This window comes from Arctopsyche grandis, chromosome 10, assembly GCF_051622035.1.
Source record: "Arctopsyche grandis isolate Sample6627 chromosome 10, ASM5162203v2, whole genome shotgun sequence".
NCBI classification, from domain to species: domain Eukaryota; kingdom Metazoa; phylum Arthropoda; class Insecta; order Trichoptera; family Hydropsychidae; genus Arctopsyche; species Arctopsyche grandis.
In genome coordinates, this window is record NC_135364.1 from 6,358,411 (window position 1) to 6,380,092 (window position 21,682).

General features: G+C 36.7%; 1 protein-coding gene across 1 annotated transcript; it reads left to right on the top strand.

The window, feature by feature from the left end:
• Positions 1-1,517: 1,517 nt before the first annotated feature.
• Dyrk2 (Dual-specificity tyrosine phosphorylation-regulated kinase 2) lies at positions 1,518-20,887 on the top strand (the record flags this gene model as incomplete). Its single annotated transcript, XM_077439252.1, has 7 exons — positions 1,518-1,700; positions 4,108-4,385; positions 13,402-13,540; positions 14,876-15,047; positions 15,177-15,320; positions 15,434-15,563; positions 20,321-20,887. Coding segments are annotated over 7 exons (1,467 nt in total), but the record flags the coding sequence as incomplete, so codon positions are not given.
• Positions 20,888-21,682: the final 795 nt, after the last annotated feature.

A 21,682-nucleotide genomic window follows, 5' to 3' on the forward strand; every position in this document is an offset into this window, starting at 1 on the left:
TTTATTACAAACCTCCTTTACGTTCCACTTACGATTACAATTCAGGAAAAAATTTGCCTCTTATCCGATCGTTTTCATACTTTGCCATATTACTCATTTTGGTCATCAATATAAGTAAATGGATCCTCCGCCATTATGATAGAGATAAAATATCGATTAATACACGTTTGAAGTTTGTTAATTAGAAATCTGGGTGACGTCTATGTAGTCTTTAGTTTTATACATAGATGGCGGTAGTAAAATAAAATTATTGGTATTTTTATTCAAAATAATAATTTATATATCTTAATATTATATACAAAACTAAAAAAGGGTTTGTTTTTAAAAAAATCTTTTTTTTACAAGGTATACAAAGTATACAATATATGCACATAAACATATCCTCCTTAGTTCTGACTTTTTATTTTTCGTATAATTTTTTTTTGTGGAATTCTTTTGGTTAGTACAATACAATACATAATAAAGGGACATGAAAAGTATCTTTTGTATTTTTTTGAATTTATTTGTGGAAAATACATCATGCAATATAATTGACTTTTTCATAATAAATTAACGAAAATGATCATAGCACACCTGGAGCGGCGTAACCGGGTGGTGACATCGAACACGTATTACCAAATAACGTAGATTTCGAACGCTTTATGACACTACTGACTAAACTCAATGAAATAATATGGTATACACTGTGATATACATAAGAGCCCGGAGAAAATAAATCGAAAGTTGCTTCAATAACAAGCGATAAAGTTACATAACGTAGATAGCATTGTGCACTGGGTCTTAGAAGGATGTGTAATTATTTCCTATCAAAAATGACTTTTTGGTACTTTTCTCGGAGGTAAAAATTAGTGTTGAGTTCTGAGATAGATGTAAATTAAAAAGCATTATTAAAACAGTACTCAATCTAATTTTAAAAAGAATTCGGCTTCAATTATGACAGTTCTATAATTAGGCTTGCCGTCATAGCGACGGCCTTACTTACTCATAATATGTAATGGGTTCATTAAACTTTGGGGTCGACTTTTGAAGGACTTTTGCTGTCATTTGCATCTTCATCTCGTTACCGAACTTGGGTCGGTGTCCTTATATCTACTAATGCTACACTAATGTCATGTAATATTAAACTTTAGAAGCATCTATGTAAGATTTTCTTTTCTTTTTGGTACATCCGACGAAATATTCTTCGTAGGCTTTCGTTCACTCATTTGTAGTATAATTTTCATCCAGCTTAATTGAGATCTATGTAAGATTTTCTTTTCTTTTTGGTACATCCGACGAAATATTCTTCGTAGGCTGTCGTTCACTCATTTGTAGTATACTTTTCATCCAGCTTAATTGAGATCTGTCAATGGATAGGGATAATAGTTCGACACTGAGGGATTTTCGTATTTAACGTTTCCTCTCTCGTTATGTACTTTTGAAGCTCCCCTGAGAAATTTCGCCTCTGCTTTCTACACTCTTGATGCGACAGTTTTTTTTTTTTAGTAAAATAAGAAGTATTCCTGAGCTAATATTTGTATTTGTTGTGTTTCTCAGAGGTCCTGAAGGCATATGGAGGTCGCTTAACAGAGTATGAACGAGCCGAAGTGGATAAGTTTCCAGAAGTTTGGTTTTTGGGTTTGGACGCGGCAAAAGTCCTAGGCAGACCTGGTGCTCCACTGAACTCTGGCTACGATGACGACAACGGAAGTTATAACAAGGTGAGGTTTATAAATTGTCAAATTTGGCGAAAGTACACGTATTATATTATGTACTCGGTTCATGAGTACGAGTTTTGGATAAGTTTTTATGTGCGTTGAGCACGATTTCAATTGAGATGTTCATAGGGTAATGTACTGGATCGCGTCACGGCACTAGTACGAGGGTTGTTTGTTAGTTCAATGAAGGGCTTATGTTGTATTTTTTTCTTAGTTTATTTTGGTAAACACGTCAAGTGGACACATTTACGTTCACGCGACGCTGTTACATCAATTTGGGAAAGTCTTTTGTATGCGAAATGTCTAAATTTGTAAGGGTACTAAACCTGTCAAGTTTTTAGTACTTGTTCGATTTCAGTTTAGACGGTATTAACTATGTGGTTGTTTGGTTTCGATTCGACTGTTTTGATTTATATATTATCACAATTTAATGTCTGTGAATGGGCTTGTAGTTTGTAATTAGCGTTATGTGTTTGTCTACGAGGGTTTCGTGACGTGTTGAATAAATTGAATGTGCCTAAATTGGCGTCGTTGTTATTTTCCGTTGTGTTGTGCCGTTTTATTATATCATCGTCGTTGTCGCTATTGCGAAACAGCCTTAATTTTACGATAACAACTTCCTCTCGCAAAGTGCTAAAGGAAAATATGGGGAAAAGTGAGGGTGGAGGTAATTACATTTTTGATACGACAAAGGTCGGGGCGTAAAACTCTCGCGGCTATTCCGATACGCAATTTTCTGCGGAAAATTTTACATTTTCCGACTTAACGATGTCTTCTAAGTTGTTGGTGCGTAAGACGAATTATTAATTATGGCGGACTCAAAGTCTTCAGCAAAACGTTAAAGAATCAAAAATTTTGGAGTTAGTTAAATTTTGTTAGTGACTATTAGTGAAGTAAAAATATATATGGGAGATAATGAGAGCCTTTATAAATTATACAGTTATAGGCATTTAAACAATTAAAATCTGACAAAACGAGTGGGGGGTGGAAAGTCAAACAAACAAGGCTCTTGGATATTGGCAGTGGGTGAGCTGTCACACTCTCCAGAATTTTTGAATTCTTAAAAGTGTTTATTACGATTTTATTTCCCCATCAACCCAATTTAATTCTCTATCGGTGGCCAAACCTCGCAAAATGGCAAAGTTTCAAAGCGATCAAAATAATGAAGGAAGTTTGCCAGACCAATTGGTGAAGCGAAACTAATAAAAACCTTGTAATAAAAAAGAGACAAGTCGGTGGTTTACGTGCGCGGATTTTTGACTGAATGGATACTTAGCCGACGGACGCCTGGCCGAACGGAGACTAGGCTGATGGACTTTTGGCCGAACGGACACTTGGTTGATTGAATATTTTAATTTCTTTAACTTATTTATAATCAGCAGTGGATAGCGAATGATGATAATGATGATGATGAAAAAAGGCACGAAAAAGTTTGAGTAGTACTGGGCTAACAAACAAATATATAAAAAAAAAGTTTTTTAAAAACATACCTCTTCTATAATTTGTATATAAAATTATTATTTTGAATAAAAACACCAATATTTTTTTTTTACTATCGCCATCTATGTTTAAAACTAACAAACAAACGTCAACCGTAAACGTCAAATAGAATGTCGGCGGCCAAATTACAAACGCGTCTTACACGATATATTTGCACCGTCGTAATAGTGGAGGCTCCATTTACTTATATTGATGACCAAAATGAGCAATATGGCAAAGTATGAAAACGATCGGATAATAGACAAAAATGACCACTAACACGAAAGCCATGTGAAACGTAAAGGAGGTATTTAATAAAAAGGCACATCAAAAACATATAATTTTTGAATTTAGGAACAACTTATATTGAAAAAGACGTTCCATATTATAAGAAATTCGTGAAAAATAATATAAAAAAATTTGCAATGCAGCCAGCTCCACAAGTGCTTTAGAATATGTTTTTATCGTCTAATATTTACTATATACAAATATAAAATAGAATTTAAAAAAATTAAAATTTCATTCAGCCAAATGTTCGTTCGGTCAAGTGTCCGTTCGGCCAAGTTTCCGTTCGGCTAAATGTTTGTTCTGCCAAGTGTCCGTTCAGCCAAATGTTCGCTAACCGACCGACAATAGTCGGTCAACCGATGTTTGTAATCGTTTCCTATCAGAGTTTGCCAATTTATCTGATTTCATTGTTGAAACGTTTTCTTGGCAAACAATAAATTGGCGAAAAAACCCTCTTACTCACTATATCATCACTGTTTGAATATGATTTTAAAATTTATAATCTATTAATTTATATATATGTATATATGTATGTACATATGTACAAGTTTAATACCATAGATATCGCATCGGTCAAGTATTCATTCAGGCAATAGTCGACCGTAATTTAAGTGAATTTCAAATTGATTTTTGAATATTTCAGGTTGCACACGATCACATCTGCTATCGGTATGAGATCCTGGAAGTCATCGGCAAGGGAAGTTTCGGTCAGGTGATACGCGCCCTGGACCACCGCACCAATCAGCACGTGGCCATCAAGATCATCCGCAACAAGAAGAGGTTCCATCATCAGGCCCTGATCGAGGTGCGCATCCTGGACCATCTCAGAGCCAAGGACAAGGATGGCGTCCACAACGTCATCCACATGCTGGACTACTTCTACTTCCGAAACCATCTGTGCATCAGCTTCGAGCTCATGAGGTACGGATCGTCTTGATTATCATGATATTTCTGTGGGACTCCTTATTATATACTACTCATACCAACCTTACATCAAATACCACTCATAGCAATCTTGCATTACTTACCACTCATAACAATCCTACATTTATGTATAATAATAATATCGTCGCTGATAGGAAGAACCACGTTGCCTTCATGGCTGTGACAGACGTATCGAACGTCACGTACAATTATAATGATATTATGGCTATTTTCGGTTTACTTATGTCGATTTTGATATGTAATATGTTTCAAGGTCACACACGTGACGTTGGAATGGAAAGTCATCGATTTTTACTTTTGCTTAATCCACATTCGAGAGTGTAATTTGTTAAGTATTGCCCCTGAACATGTCATAGAAGCACTCAATAATAGTTTTATTATTTATATCATAAATTATTTTTTATTTACATATGTAGATATATGGATAAAAATATAGGGTGGTACAGTTTTCATTTTCATAATAAAAAATGATCATTTGTCTAGAGTAGATTGAATTTATTCATTTAAATGTTTTTACGTAAAAAAATATGGTTTAACAATACGTATGACGTTTGTGCAAGCAAAGGCAACCATTCGATAATATATAGTTTAATTTATGTTGAATGTTTAAGACTAAGGAAAATTACAATAAAAAAATCTTATTTTATTTTATTTTTACATAGATATATATATATATATATACCAGGAAGGTTTTGACAGGAAGACCCCAATGCGCCTTCCTGGACAATCAATTACAAATAGAATAACACGAAATAACAATTGATTAATAAATTAATTACATAATTAATCCATTGAGTCATCTATGGATTTAGATTTTGTACACAATTTTTACAAATTATACACACAATAAATACAGAAGATTTGTGACAGCAGAAAATATGATTTTTTTGCTAATTTTGAGAAACCGTTTCAACAATGATCAGATAAAATTGGCAAGAAATGATCGATTTGGAGTCACAAATACCCCCAAATTTAACCAGCAGTATGGCGGATCGAACCCTGAACCACTGATCACTTGGTGCTAAACATACACGCTACCATTAAGCCAATCTGCTGGCTAAGAAATTATGCCAAAAAAATGTCTATAATATCGGGTTGATACCATGTGAGTAGCTTGGACGAGTAACTTGGACGTTACTAGCAGCGTGGCAACAGGTGATCCAACTGTTTTTAAACATTTTGAACATCCAAATTACTCGTCTAAGCTGAGTAATCCTAGCGATACGCATTTTGTCAACCCGGTATAAATACATGAGGTAAAATACCGCTGATAAAATGTATAAAATTAGCACATTTGATTTATCTATGTACGTAGTAACAATGGATGAAGTTTAGTGATCATGCGAAAATTCGAAATCGAGATTTTGTCTGATTCGAACTCAGAATCGATCACTGATCACTAGTCACCGGACCCTGAGGGGGCCGTGTATTGTTCAAATGTTGTAAATGCATTTTTAAAGGTTTGCCGAACCTTTTTTACGAAGGATTTACAACAATGGAACAATGAGCGGCACCTTGGCTATCCTACCTCTACTGATCACATTAGTGTTCATAATTTTCACAATAAAAAGTCAAAATACTGGGAGACCACAAGGAGCATTGTCATTTTTAATGGGTTGGTAATCTTGGAAGGGAGAGTCGTGAAGTGGTGGCGGTACGGCCCATTCACCTCTTAATGGATCGCCATTTTGTATTAAGTAGCAACGGAGCACTGGTTCATTATGAAATGGGTTGATTAATTGGGAACCGCAATATAATATAACCAGGCGCTCCACGAATTGTGCGAATTGAAAATTGCATCAGGGAAGATGGATGTCACGTTTCTTACGTGATTTTTGATACGTAACGAAAATGGCAGATTCCCCTTTAGCATATTACACCAGTTAAATAATATTATGTTTTGAGAAATTAGTTCTGTTTGGCTTTTTCGAAAATGACAAAGTTTCTCGCGATCAACCTGTATAAAAAGCCTCGTCCCAAAGATGCTGTTCAAGTATTGATTGAACGCCTTGTTTTCATACATGCAAAATATAAAAGCTGAAATTAAATTTATTCTTGATTTTGATTAATTTCTATTCTCAGATTATGTGCGAATAAATTAAAATTTAATATAAATTTGTACCAAGTAAGCTTAAATATTTTTAATATAATAGTTAATACAAAAGAAGTTATATACAAATGAAGGATATTGATAAATTAATTTTCAAGTCTTTTAAATAAATATTTATATAATTAAATAATTTTTTTTTATTTTTATTTATTTTTACCATGGTGTTACAGCTTCAAGGTGACATCTATGTATAACCAACCTTGTATATATGTATATAATACATATGTTTTATTTTATTTTTACATACGACTAAATTAATTTTTGTACATACATAAGTACAAACATGTACAATTTTCAAATTACAAATAGAGGCATCTATGGACAATCAGAAATTTTTGAAACAGAAAATTTGCGATAAATACATTATGTAGGTAGCATTCATAAAATTCAACATGTTAGAAATGCAGATAATTTGAATTATTGGATTCGTCACAACAATTAAGCTAAAAAAAAATCGGAAAATTCTTAACAATAGATGATCGATCTGTATTTTTTTTAATAACCAATAACAAGTCCTCAACGTATTGGCTGGGACTTGAACCTACGACCCATCTACTGTGGAACAGAAATAAATGATATTATTATAAATTTGAAATTAAATTCAAATCATGATGACAAATGAGGATAGGTGGCCAATTTGTTAGGAACTTTTTCATCAATGAAATCAGATAAATTGGCACACTCTGATGGGAAACAATTGACCTGGAGTCACATATATCCATGATCTGACCAACAACACTGGATCAGGGCTTGAACCTGTGATTCCCCAGTTGTTAGCATTATACGCTAACCACTAAGTCACATATGTATTGCTTAAAATGTATTATATTATAATTGAAAGTGACATAATTCCACTTTTCTTCGTTTCGGGAAATACCTTCCAAAACATTAAGTGTACTGTTTTGCGTTTAACAGTATTTAAAAATACTGGTGGCCTATAATATGTTTATTCTACCTTTCCGAGATTCTGGACATATCGAATTAAAATAAGTGATACCAATTTGTGAATTAAGTCAAACAGAAATAGTGTTTTTGGAACTGAAAATTGGACTACCGCCACTTTCGAATATTTTTTTTGATTTTTAAATGCTTTTTATTATTACGAAATTATGTTCACAATACATCTTATATCTTTTTTAGTAGCTACTGATCTACTAATCATTTTCTATTTTACAATTTAATTTAATTTCGTTAGTAATCACAGTATTATATTATTCTAATGTTAATCTAAAGCATAATAGGAAAAAGAGCTCAAAAACCTATTTACAATTCAAATATAATGGATTATATATGTATTAATGCATATGGATATAATTATTATATTCAAGGTGTGAAATTTAACCTAACAATGTATACAAAAAAGAAAATTTATTACATTTCATACATTTATTATATCGCATGAACGATCTTTGATTCAATGGACTTTTCCATCGCTTCACGCAACGCTAAGGCAATATATTTTTCGTCTTTATAAATATTAAATAATGTACAAAAAAAAAAAAAAGAGAAATACGACTACCTATTTTCAAATGGCCTGATTTATTCTTATCTTACCTATATTATATATACCGAGGTAACCCATTGTTCGTGAAACGAAATTGAATAGGGAAAATGTCGTACGTAAGCTGATTTTGCAATTCGATTTGGGCATTATACAACATTATATATTTTCGTCGATTAGCGAAGCTCACGAAACGTGAAAAACGACCCGCAGAACGACGAAATATTTAAAAACGTTAAAGACGACGTCGTTTTTCCCCATGAAAAGCCTATTAATAGCGGAGTTTCCTTGCAGTAGATTTTCCACCGAGCACGCGATTTTCTCCCACACACACACACACACACGTTTGCCAAAATTGAAACAGGAAAAACCTTAAGATTTAGAGACGACTCAAATCTAAAAACTGTAGCATATCATGTCGAAGGTATGTATTAATTAATCGCGTGACGAAACCGAAAAAGTGAACATGGCCGATGTGATTTATCCGCAGGTATAAATGGCCGCGTACACGGATCGGATCGGTGTCAATTTATTTGATAGTTCCAATTCAAAACGCATACAAAATGAGCACGCGACTTTCGACCCGACCCGTATTTCCCGTCCATTAGAGCAGTTCGTGTCCCTCCTAGCCCACCCACTGTTGACATACCCGAGGAAAATCAACAAACTCAAAGCACGACGCAACATAACTCAATTTCGTCCGTTGGCGTAAATTTTAATATTCGAACAGTTTTCTTTCATCTCTTCGGTATCGATTTTGATTTCGAATTTGCATATGTATATTAAAGTTTGTTTATGTATTTATTTTAAGTTTAAGTATGGACCATTGTGGCATTATAGGAGTCCCTAATGCGCCGCAATGGTCGAAAAAATACTGAGAAATGGGAAAAATAAAAAAATGTACATATAATATGTTGCGTAGGGGTGGGTGGAGGATCAAAGCAAAAAGCCAAAGTCGTGTCATAGCATTTATTGGTGATACACGCACTGGCAGTGCTCCGTCCAGAATGTCTTGATATAGCCTAAGTACCGCCTTATAAGGAGCAGGTTGCTCAAAGCATCTTCAGCGTCCGGTTTGCTTGCCTATTGTTATGGTCACGTACTAGATGTCCCACGCTACCGGTGTGGGTGCTAAGAACTCCACGGGAATGCGACCGAGTACCGCTATCGCCGCTAAGTGCATTCGGGGGAGATAATCCTCGAAACCAATTATAACGGCCGCACAGTGTCAGGGATGCGCCTCGGCTTAATCCGACTGCACTTAGCCGGCGGCTCTTTTTAGTATACGTAACAATATACATACATATATTATACAGAGGTGTGACACAATAGATGGACCACTAAGGTTAAATTGTAAAACAGGCTACTGAATGCAAATATGAACAAAAATTTGTAAAATTTAAGAATAAAACTGCTAGTTAGGGTTCAGGTAGTGACTCAAGTTGAAAAGAAAAATAAATGGGTCGAAGGGGGATGCAAAATTGGTCAATTAGCAGTTTTTCGACTTTGGCGGTGTTAATACGTTTCGGGAAAAAAATTCATATTTTATTTCACTTAAGACTTAAAGTATTTATTTAAATTTTATTTCATTAATAAACATTTTTGTGTTCGTTACTAGTTTATATTACAATTGTTTACGTGTTTTTAATAAAAAAAATTGTATATTAAGTAATTTTTAGTTTTTTTCAAAGACCACCTAATAATAAAATAATTTACGGTGTTCAATTTTAATCGCTAAAATTATTGAAACCAAAGTTTATTTACATCAATAAATTAAGCGAAAATATGGTGTTTCATATCAATAGGAATTTGTCTTGCCCCATGGTCTCTTGAACATAGTATTTTCCGCATGTGACTGACCCTAAAATAATAAAAGAAGGGTGTTTCAAAGGCTCGCGAATCCATTGACCATTGCAGGTCAACATATACATACACATATTATTTTGGTAGGTCTAATTTCAATTTTAAAATCACATGTTTACTTAAATCAACTGTATCAATGTAAGGCGGAAATCGGTTGCGGTTTGCGGTCGACATAATATGGATGTACTATGGAAGCTGTGGTTTTTATGCCGAGATACTAATAAAAAAGGAGATTTTACTTTTTAAATATATATTTCATTAACAAAAGATTCAATTATTTGTCATTTACGGGAAACAAAATTTCATATATTTTTTTCGCTCGAATTTAGCGCCACTTTACATACTGACTGTTAGTCACCAAGTCAATTCATTACCACCGCTACAAATCGTCATTATTGCTCTATTCAATTATACATATATGTAATTGTTATTGGTATGTGATATGTAATTTATGATTTAAAGCTAGTGTTGTGCCCGGGTAGTTTTAGAAGGGAATTGATACATGAACCACGCTCGAGGCTATTGTTGCTAGTGGTTCATGGTCAGTATGAACGCCCACTCGACTCTCCACATCACCTGGTTACTAATTGTTTATAATATGCCGTGCAACTTGTTGTACAAATATGTCTCATTATTTTTGTACAATTATGTATATTACAAGTTATGTCAATATGCAACATGATGCATGCTTTAGGCGTTTGCGTAGACGCATGCAATCAACCGTCCACACTTGTTCAATACCGTTGACTGAAAAGTGACTATTTCATCAACGCAGCGCCACTATTTTTTTACAAGGGTCTTCTTTATTTCACTCATTAGTCTGACAACATATTGTAACGTAGAAACCGCCACGCGCCCGTTGACATAATTGGTTTCGGGGATTATCTCCAGGCTTAAGTGCAAGTCGGCTAACAATGAGAGACCCCCGAATGCACTAAGCGGCAGCAACGGCACTCGGTCGCTTTCCCGTGTAGTTCTCAGAACTGACGATAGCGTGGGACTGAGAGCTTTGGACTGTGGGATTGCATATCCGGGTACGTGCCTAAACATTAAGGAAATAACTAGACGTCGAAGATGCAATGAGCGACCTATCCCTTATAAGCAGGTACTTATGGTGATATCAAGGCATTCTGTACGGAGCACTAGCTGTGCGTATATCTCCTTAATCACCGAAAAATGCTGTGAAGCGACTTTGGCCTTTCATGCGGATCCTCCACCCACCCTTACGCAACAATATTATGTATATTATATCTTACACTAGTGTTTTTACCCGGCCTCACTCGGTATTTGTAATGTAAACCACTTAAACATGGTCAATCTAATAGTACACATTTTATTAAATTTATTTGAATATTCACGTGTTTTTCTACGAACCAACAATAGTTACATACATTCAAAGTCTCTTTCGAAATTATATATTAGATTCTTCTGATAGTTTTTAAACTTGGCTATTTTGCGCGGTTTTTTTTGTTTTCTCTTGTACATATGACCGAGGATCGACTTTTTTCTTCACTTCTTCAGGAGTCGTATTATATTTTGTTCCCAAAACTTTCAAACCGTTATTAAGTTATTTTGATTTACGTAATTTCTGTCGATTTGATTTTGATTTCAAATACTCGACCGGCTTGAAAGTGCGTGCGCTTTCCGTGCAATCTGTCAAAACGCATCCGTTCAACTCTAAAACGTATGCCTCTGCGCATACACTGCGTCCGACAAGCGCATGCGTCTCAAGTTGCACGAAAATTGCTCAAGTAGAGACATAGCCAGCAGTATGGTTCAATCGTAGCATGTATTTTTAGCACCAAATGATCAGTGGGTTCGATCCGCTATACTACTGTTTAGATTTGGGGGTATTTGTGACTCCAAATTGATCGTTTCTTGCCAATTTTATCTGATCATTGTTGAAAAGGTTCCTCAAAATTAGCAAAAAAATCATATTTTCTGCTGTCACAAATCTTCTGTATTTATTGTGTGTATAATTTGTAAAAATTATGTACAAAATCTAAATCCATAGATGACTCAATGGATTAATTATGTAATTAATTTATTAATCAATTGTTATTTCGTGTTATTCTATTTGTAATTGATGTCTCTGATGATGGGGTCTTCCTGTCAAGCCTTCCTGGTATATATATATATATATATATATATATATATATATATATATATATATATATATATATATATATATATATATATATATATATATCTATGTAAAAATAAAATAAAATAAGATTTTTTTATTGTAATTTTCCTTAGTCTTAAACACTCAACATAAATTAAACTATATATTATCGAATGGTTGCCTTTGCTTGCACAAACATCATACGTATTGTTAAACCATATTTTTTTACTTAAGAACATTTAAATGAATAAATTCAATCTACTCTAGACAAATGAGTTTTCCAATTTTATCTGATCATTGTTGAAACGGTTCCTCAAAATTGGCAAAAAATCCTCTTTCCCGTTGTCACGAATCTTCTGTATTTATTGTTTGTACAATTTGTAAAAAATATGTACAAATCTATGTAAATCCATAGATGTCTCAATGGATTAATTATTTATTTAATTAATTCATTCATTGTTATTTCGTGTATTGTAATAATAAAATGCTGCATTGTTTGTAATTCATTGTCCAGGAAGGCGCATTGGGGTCTTCCTGTCAAGCCTTCCTGGTATATATCTATGTAAAATAAAATAAAATATGGAGATAAATTAAATACATTGTTTATGGCTGTCAATATGTAGTCTGATGATTTGTGCTTTGAATTTGTATCAGTAGTGTGGAGTACTCTGGAATGTATCAATGGTTTCTGCACCGTACAGTAGTCGGCGATGAGCATTTTGTACGGCCTCATATAATACAAACAGTGATGGAATTTCGTGTCCGTCAAACGATCAAAGCCTTCGTGAAACTTTTTATTAAGCGTGGGTGCATAGGTCGCATTAAAAATACGAGGGTCGTTGTGGAAAATCGATGAAAAACTTTTACGCTAACCCCTCACACAGGTGGGGGGGAAATTGTCGTGCACGCGATCGTTTCACTTTGTACAATTTTTTTCGCAGGACTCAAATTATTTAAGAGATACGTCTGTGTATTTTGTTCGACGTTGATCATCGTATTACGGTTTGCGGGCCACAGTTTGACAAGGGTTGCTTTTTCGTGGCAATCAAGAGGAGATGTCGCATTAGGAAAGTATCGCGTGCCTTTCAAAGATAACCCAGGTATCGTGTGCTTGTCTTTCGTGATGCAGATTTATCGTTTATTAAATAATTCGTGTCCTGAACGGAGGGACAGATGGGAAAGGAAAAGGATAAACTTTTACAACAAAGCCAAATCGGTAGGGAATATCGAGGGTAGTGCTTTCTATTCCTTTGATTTATGTTTCAATTAAAACGCTATGCCCCATTGCGTGAAAAGCCGTTTTTCCCCCTTCGCTTTTCATACGAATTTCCGCGACTCAACGTGGCCTACTTAATCACAGCGACGGTTTCAAATTAATTTTTATTTGTTGCAGTATAAATTTGTACGAGTTAATCAAGAAGAACAACTATCAAGGATTCAGTCTGAGTTTGATCAGGAGGTTCGCCAATTCGTTGCTGAAATGTTTGAGGCTATTGCAAGCCGAAAATATCATACACTGCGATTTGAAGCCTGTAAGTTATCATTTTTTTTATGTATGTATATATATTTTTCTCTTGGACTGTATTCGTCGGGGGGGGTGGTGGCCTCATGTTGAGGGCTTTAAGGGTCAAATTCCGTGACCTTTAAAGCGGGCTTAGAATGTATGTATATAAATTAGAGCTTCACAGCCAGCCAAAATCAAAACCGAAAAACCGGCTTTTGACTATTTTTCAAAATATCGAAAGCCGGCTTTTTAGGCTGAATCAACAGGCTTTTTAAAGTTTTTTTTCTCATAGTTTATAATTATGAATTTCAAATTTCTATGAAAAAACGAAAAAAATGTGCATTTACTTTCATAGGGAATAGGCGTATATTTCTTTGGACAACAAAAAAAGGGACAGCTCTTAGCGGTTGCTTTGAGATTTAACAACGGGTGGGGAATAACTCAAAAACCAATAAAATATTATTGAATGTAGTTTCAATAACTTAAACAACGCCACGGAAATGCTACATTTTTCTAAAGACGCAAAGACTCGAGGGGCGATTCAAACGAGAAGTAAAACTTTCTTACGACGAACGTTACAACATTTATTTATAGCGGTTAAGATAAAGTGACATTACAGATATACTCCAGGGCTATCACTATAGCTAGGAATATATACATACGTACATGTAAAAATAATTTAAAGATACAAAAATGAAAAATTAAATATCAAATTGTAATAAAATGTAAACAAAAAAAAAAAACGTTCTCCAATGTACGGCCCCCGAACTCATTTAATCCGATGTTGGATCCAGCCCGTGGCCCTTTTTTATTTTTTACATGCCATTTTTTATAAGTTTTTTACTATTGAACTACACGCAGACTAACTCAATGAAATTTATAAGCAATACTTTTTTTGCATAATGTAAATATAATATATACGAGTCTTTATATTTGAAAGTGACGGAATTCGAATTTTTAGTTCCAAAAACACTATTTGTGTTTGACTTAATTCACAAATTGTTGTCACTTCTTTTAATTCAATATGTGCATAATCTCCGAAAAGCAGAATAAACGTATTACAGGCCACCAGTATTTTTAAATATTGTTTAACATTATACTTAATGTTTTTCGAAATGAAGAAAAGTGGACTTATGCCACTTTCAAATATAACGGCTCGTATATATGTATGTATTTACAACTTTATTTTCAATATAAAAACTAAATCTTTATTTTTCTGTGGCCAGTGAAAACCGGTTAGCCGGCTGGCTTTTGATTTATAAAAAAACGAAAACCGGCTTTTTTCCAGGCGGTTTTTTTGAACCCCTAATATGAATTGACGGGTTTGTTTGAGTGATGGTTTATGGAATGTTTTTTTTTTCAGGAAAATATACTGTTGAAGCAAAGAGGCAGTAGTTCCATTAAAGTGATCGATTTTGGAAGCTCGTGTTACACTCATCAGAGGGTTTATACGTACATCCAATCGAGATTTTACAGATCGCCTGAAGTTATTTTGGGACTTTCGTATGGAGCACCTATTGATATGTGGAGTTTAGGTTTGTTTATTTCGTGTTTGTAAAGCTCGCTCGTTTATTACGTTTTCTTTTTGTACAGGTCACATTTAGACCTATTGAATGCTTTCACTTTTGTTGCTATTGTGTTCTAAATTATTTTCATTGTTACAGGTTGTATTTTGGCCGAGCTATACACCGGATATCCGCTATTTCCAGGTGAAAATGAAGTAGAACAATTGGCCTGTATTATGGAAGTGCTTGGCCTACCGCCGGATGATGTTATCGTTTCGGCTTCCAGAAGAAGACTTTTCTTTGGTGATTAATCTGTTTTTTTTTTCGTTATATGAATTGATGAATTGTCGACACGAACTTACTACATTTTCAAGGTTGTTGAATAATTTTTGGCGTGTTTTTTTTTCCGTTTACAGATTCGAAAGGAAATCCGCGTTGTATTATTAACAGTAAGGGAAGGAAGAGGAAACCTGGTTCGAAGATGTTGTCGACGGTTATCAGATGCGAAGATACGCTCTTCATTGACTTCATTGGAAAATGCTTAGAGTGAGTAATTATTTAAATAAAATTTTGATAATAGTAAGCAATGTTTTCCTTTGGAAAATGACGCTTTTCCATACACACCCAAATACGCGCCATAAACTGAGCTTGCATAGAAACTTTAGTACATCTTTCATTTTCAACTTTCAACTTTAAAGCTATATATGTATGTACATCAGTGGTGGCCAGGCGGGCCTTTTTGGGCGCAGTTCATTCTTCCAGTAGTATCCTGTTGGCATATTTTTAAAGTAAATAAAATATGGTAAAATAAATAAACAAGTACTATGTATTGTAATAAAATAAATCAATACCAGTTTAAATATTTTTGTGATAAATATTTTAGATCCGTTCGTCCGTATTTCTGATTTTTAACTATTCGGCTCCTTTAAGAGTATTATTTTAAAATAAAATGAACATCCCTGCTGCCAGCTGTCTAATGTCTTGCTTCGAGAAAATAGTATTTATGTAGTAATAGTAATTTCATACAAAAATATTCCCAATGAACGGTCATAGCGGGTATTAATATACCATAATTATTCATTGTAGTTATTTCCTTTCAAAAAATGCGAGAAAAATATCAATTTCTTGATTGGTATTCGTCCTTTATTAGTTGAAAAAAAGCTCCCATGGCCACTACTGATATGACTTATGTATCTATTTGCATCATTTATAAATGAACTTATTATATACATATATAAAAGATCCACTTTAGATCTGGTTTAAGAACTTCACGCATTGATAAGTTTAAAAATATATGTACATATTAGGTGCTTTGCAATTTCGAAAGGTACAATTTTTTTCAAATACATATACATATGTACATTTTGCATGCGGTGTAATATATTTAAGGTACGTTTTCGATTCATCCGACAGTACAACGTGACCCAGAATGTGCTTAATGACTGCTTTGCATGCAGTAAACTTGGTCACACTGTAACTGTTTTTTTTTAAAATACGGCAATATTTTGTAACACTCTGGTTGAAGTCAGTTGTCAAAATCATTTGTCAAAGTCGCATCGTTTCATAACGAACCTGCATAAGACATGATGCGCACTATGGACCAATATTGGCCGAGTAAGTGTCTACACGCATTTGTTGGTTTTAAGGTAAAGACACACAGAGAGGTACGCGGTACGTGTACCGCGGAAAATGTGTACCGCCACTCTCACCCTTTTGAGTGTTTTCAATAGTGGTGATTCCCATATTTGAAAAAATGCGGGAGAAACTTGTCTGAAATTGCCACCAGAGTTAGCGCTTGCACTCTAAATTGACTAAATCGCCACTCAACGCTTGGTTGTCTGTTTAGACATGTCTGGTACATCAGCGTAATGTATTATATACATAATACACAGTACGGCAACAATAAGACTATATGAGTTTCTTTTGGAAAAATCCAAAAAGGCTTCCGACAGGGATGCATACTCTCTCCAGATCTTTTTAATATATGTACATATATGGAGAATACATAATGAGAAAAGTACTCGATGGATGAGATGATGGAATAACAATAGATGGCATACAAATTTCTTGCATAAGATCCGCGGACGATACGACGTTAATGGCCAGCAATGACTAGGGAATAGACACGAGGATCTAGAGATAAACGAAACTAAAACTTAAAACCTATTCGTTGAGAGATTTGAGTCTTTCATTAAGTCCAAAGCTTTAATAGTCTATAAGAAAGTCGATGACTTTATCTACCTAGGTGCCTTGATATCAAGATAAGGAGGATGCTAATAGAAAATCTGCAGAATAGTAGGAATGGCGAAAGCGACGATAGTAAACCTGATAAAGATAAGGATGAACCGCTCTATTATGAGAAGAACGAAAATCCATCTGGTGCAATCTCTGGTGTACTCCATTGTATTGTTGCGTAGGGGTGGATGGAGGATCCAAGTAAAAGGCCTTTGTCGTTTCACAGCATTTATTGATGATTAAGGAGATACACGCACTGGCAGTGCTCAGTCCAGAATGACATGATATCGCCTACGTACCGCCTTATAAAGGGTAGATCTCTCAGAACGTCTAATCTGTTTACCTATTGTATAGTCACTTATTCGGATATGTCTTCCCACGGTATGGATCAGTTCTTCGAAGGGATTAATAACGGTTATTGTTTAGCCTATATGCACTTAAAGTCTAGATATAATCCTTGAAACCAATTATCCCGGTCGCACGGTATGCACTTAGTTAATTCGTTCACAGATAATCCTTGAAAGGTCACACAGTCTCTGGGATTCTATTCACTTAATCCGCGGTGTACGTAACAGTATTATACATATGTATGGAGTATATGTAGATGCAGTGCGAGGCCATGAAGTATAGACGTTGAAGTCTGGTGTTCTCCACTGCATTATAGGAGTACAGACCTGAAAAGCAGAGAAAGGGACATGCTAGATGCATTCGAAATGTGGTGTTGGAGACGAATGAAACTAAGATCGTAGACCGACCTGGTCACAAACCAAAGTCTGGCCAGCAGCAACCAGTGGAACAGGAATCCGTAACAATACTGTTCATAGCAAAATATGCTATTATGGAGGATGAACGAATGAGACGACTGGCATGTTAATGCACGTGTTTATTATATGACAGCTGAAGACAGAGTGAGTAGTAGCTCTCCGAACCCAGCCGGGTTGGTCCCCACTCGCAGGAAGGCAACCAAACTCGACCATGTCGTATAAGCGAGCCGCCACATCACTCCCCCCCCAGCATCAGCGATACCAAAATTACAAAGAAACAAATTTTACAAAAGAAAAAAAATTATTGTTACACAAAGAGAAAAAATTATTACGTGGGGAGAAAAAAAAATGTTGACGTGGGTCATCCGCTGTGTACATAGGTGTACCGCCCTGAATGGTCGATAGATTCGAGGGCGGTGACGTCGCGAGCAGGACGGTGGGTGGTCCGATGGTCGCGCGATGCGATGCTGCGGCGGCGCCGCTCTTCCGAGGCTGATGTCGGTTGGTGGGGCGGCGGGGGCGGCAGGGGCATCGATGTGGTTGATGATACTCCGAGCTGGACCGTGAGTCGTTGTGGCTCGTGGAGGTGTTGTAGCGCTACCGCCCGTCTCGGCGTGACGACGCTCGTGGGGACGGACGGGGCCTTGATGATGATGATGATGATGATGGTGCTGAGGTGGTGTATGTCTTGTGGTGCTGGATGACCGTTCTATGTGTAGTGGATCGCGCATGACTCCACATCCAGCTGTCAAGATCGTCGTCTCATTCGCTCCCCCATTTTTTAAAAGCACCTGTCGTCGACGTTGTGGCTGGACGTCGGTAGGTAGGTAGGTAGGTAGGTAGCCGTGTCTGCTCGTTTATTGTCACCCGCGGGCCGCGACGCGTGTTGATGGCGATGGGGGCGCGGCGGGTAGCTTCTCCCGCCTGACTCGGCGAGGCAGGGATGAGCGGCATGTTGAAATTGATCGAGGCTGCGTGGCTCGATGTCGGGGGTCACCAGTATGGAGGATGAACGAATGAGACGACTGGCATGTTAATGCACGTGTTTATTATATGACAGCTGAAGACAGAGTGAGTAGTAGCTCTCCGAACCCAGCCGGGTTGGTCCCCACTCGCAGGAAGGCAACCAAACTCGACCATGTCGTATAAGCGAGCCGCCACACTATATAGTAAGATATGCTACATATATAGCAAGATATGCTATTATAGGGGATGAACGAATGAGACGACTGGCATGTTGATGCACGTGCTTTTATTATAGAAGCCAGAGACGGAGTGAGGTAGCAACTCTGAACACGGGCGAGTTTGGTCCCAACTCGCAGGAAGGTGACCGAACTCAACCATATCATATAGCGAGCCGCCACACTATATAGTAAGATATGCTATATAGCAAGATATGCTATATATGCGATTGATCTGGTGTAATATACTCGTATATGTAGTTTCGTTCCTCGACGAAAGTGTCTTTCAAACTGTATTAATTGGGGTGGCTTCATATAGACGGTTTTATTGGTTGATTTAATTGATCTTTCAAACGGCTTTAATAGTCATTAAGGTAGTCACGGTGCCAAATTGTCGCCTCACCCAGTACGACCCATCGCCCAAATGTACTCATCGCCCAGGTGTCACGTAGTAGGTCACACACTCCCTCACTTCTATTTCACTCGTTCGAATACTAGGATGAGTACTGTCTTTTGTGTTTGGATTGGACGAGCACTACGGAAATTATACTCATACTAGTGTTGTGTTCGTTGATTTCAACTGGTGGTTTCGAATAAAAATAAAAATAAAGTTACAAGTAATATAATGTAAGGTAATTTATAGGCGCACGCGCACGTAATATTAATCGTAATAAAAGTGGCACATTATACACTTAGCAATCCAACTCGTTCGAAATGATGAATGAATGTTTGTGCCAAGAGGGCTTCGCCCCCGACGCCTCCAGCGCCTCTGGTGCCTCTGGCGCCTTGGGGTCTTTGCCCCATGGCCCCTGGCGCTCTGGGGCTTCGCCTCTAGGGCCCCCGCCACCTAGAGCGCCTCACGCGCTTCGGGGTCTTCGCCTCCGCGCCCCGGCACGTCGGAGGACGCCAGATAAATGCGAGCACGCTCGTCACCCCCCCCTCTCCCACTACCACGATTCCCGGCGTCTCGATTACTCGGCTGTGATTGGTTCCCCATACTGGTTGATCGTCCGTCACAAATAAACATACATACATATTTAGCGACAGTCGGTTTTTATATATGTATATATTATATTCTTTTTTCAAAATAGTTCAATATGTTCTTTTTTCAATATGTTCCCAGATGGGATCCGAAGAAGCGCATCACGCCAGACCAAGCTAGCAAGCACGAGTGGGTGCAAACGTCCCAGGTGAAGACACCATGCAGCCAACAGCCTCCGAGTCCTCTGGGAGCTCCCCACCTGCCCCCACTGCATGCCAAGGTGGAGGCTCCGAACGGAGCGGCGCCCCCAGCGCCTGCGCCCCGCCACAAAGTCGAACCACCAGCCTTCCAGAGGGCCCCCGACGCTCTAGTCAACAAATCAAGCGCGATGACGAACAGCGTCAGCGACTTGGAATCGGCCCACCAGTACTCGCTCTACCGACTCTATCACGGTAAGAAGACCCTGGCGAAGCTCGGAGCCGGCAACAGCGTGCATCAGCATGGTGCCATGCACCATTCGCAATCCACTGGCGACGTGTCCGCCATGTTTGGCCAGGCGTGATATCTGCTAGACGTCAACAACCGCTACTGAAACACAACCAAACACTGATTGAACGAAGCCAAATACAGATTTATGTATGTACATCGACTGTTTCGATGACATTTGTGCCATTCTTTCGCGTTTCCATTTTTTAATTGTTAGAAGTTTATAGTCGTTTGCCAAAATAATTGTCGTACCTACGAGCGAATGAGTCTGGAGGGTAGCTTCGAGGGTCGATGCATCGCGCGATCACACCTACAACGAATTTAAACGGTGATCCTACGTGTTTAATGCAATCCAAAGCCTACCCATCCTACCTATGTATGTATGTATGGTGTCGATGACATTTCGCATTTGATGATGCGAATGCTAAAAATAAAATATGCACCGTTACGATGCCGGTGGTGTACAAATCGAAGACATATCTTCTCGATTCGATTTATCAAACTGAATGCTGTTTGGATTCAAATGCTCAATTTTTCTATAGTGTGAAGCTGGTATGTGGCTTCTGAGCACTGGTGTAGCGAATCCGTAGACAGGCACGTTAATTATTATATTATCAAAATACATGTATATGAATAAATTTGCTTTGATGAAAAGGTGTGGTTTGAAGGTTCACGCCCGTTATTTTTTATGAATTTGTACTCAGAGTTAATTAATTGCATATATAAATATGACTTTGAGTGGGGATTCGATGCTGAAATGTTTCCGATTTTTTTTTGTAATTATTTTTTAAATCGGCGAGAAGTAGTGTATATTCCAGGTAGTGTGAATTCCATGAAATCTGTGTTATTCGTCTTTAAATAAAATGTTATGATTGAAAAATAGAAGATTGTTTGAAACGAATGGTCAGAGGCGGTCGATTATTTTTGTATAAAATGATAACTCTTAATGATGTATAGAGATTTTTAGTCATTTTTAAATGAAAATCTAGGCTCATATATTACACTTAGCATTTATTT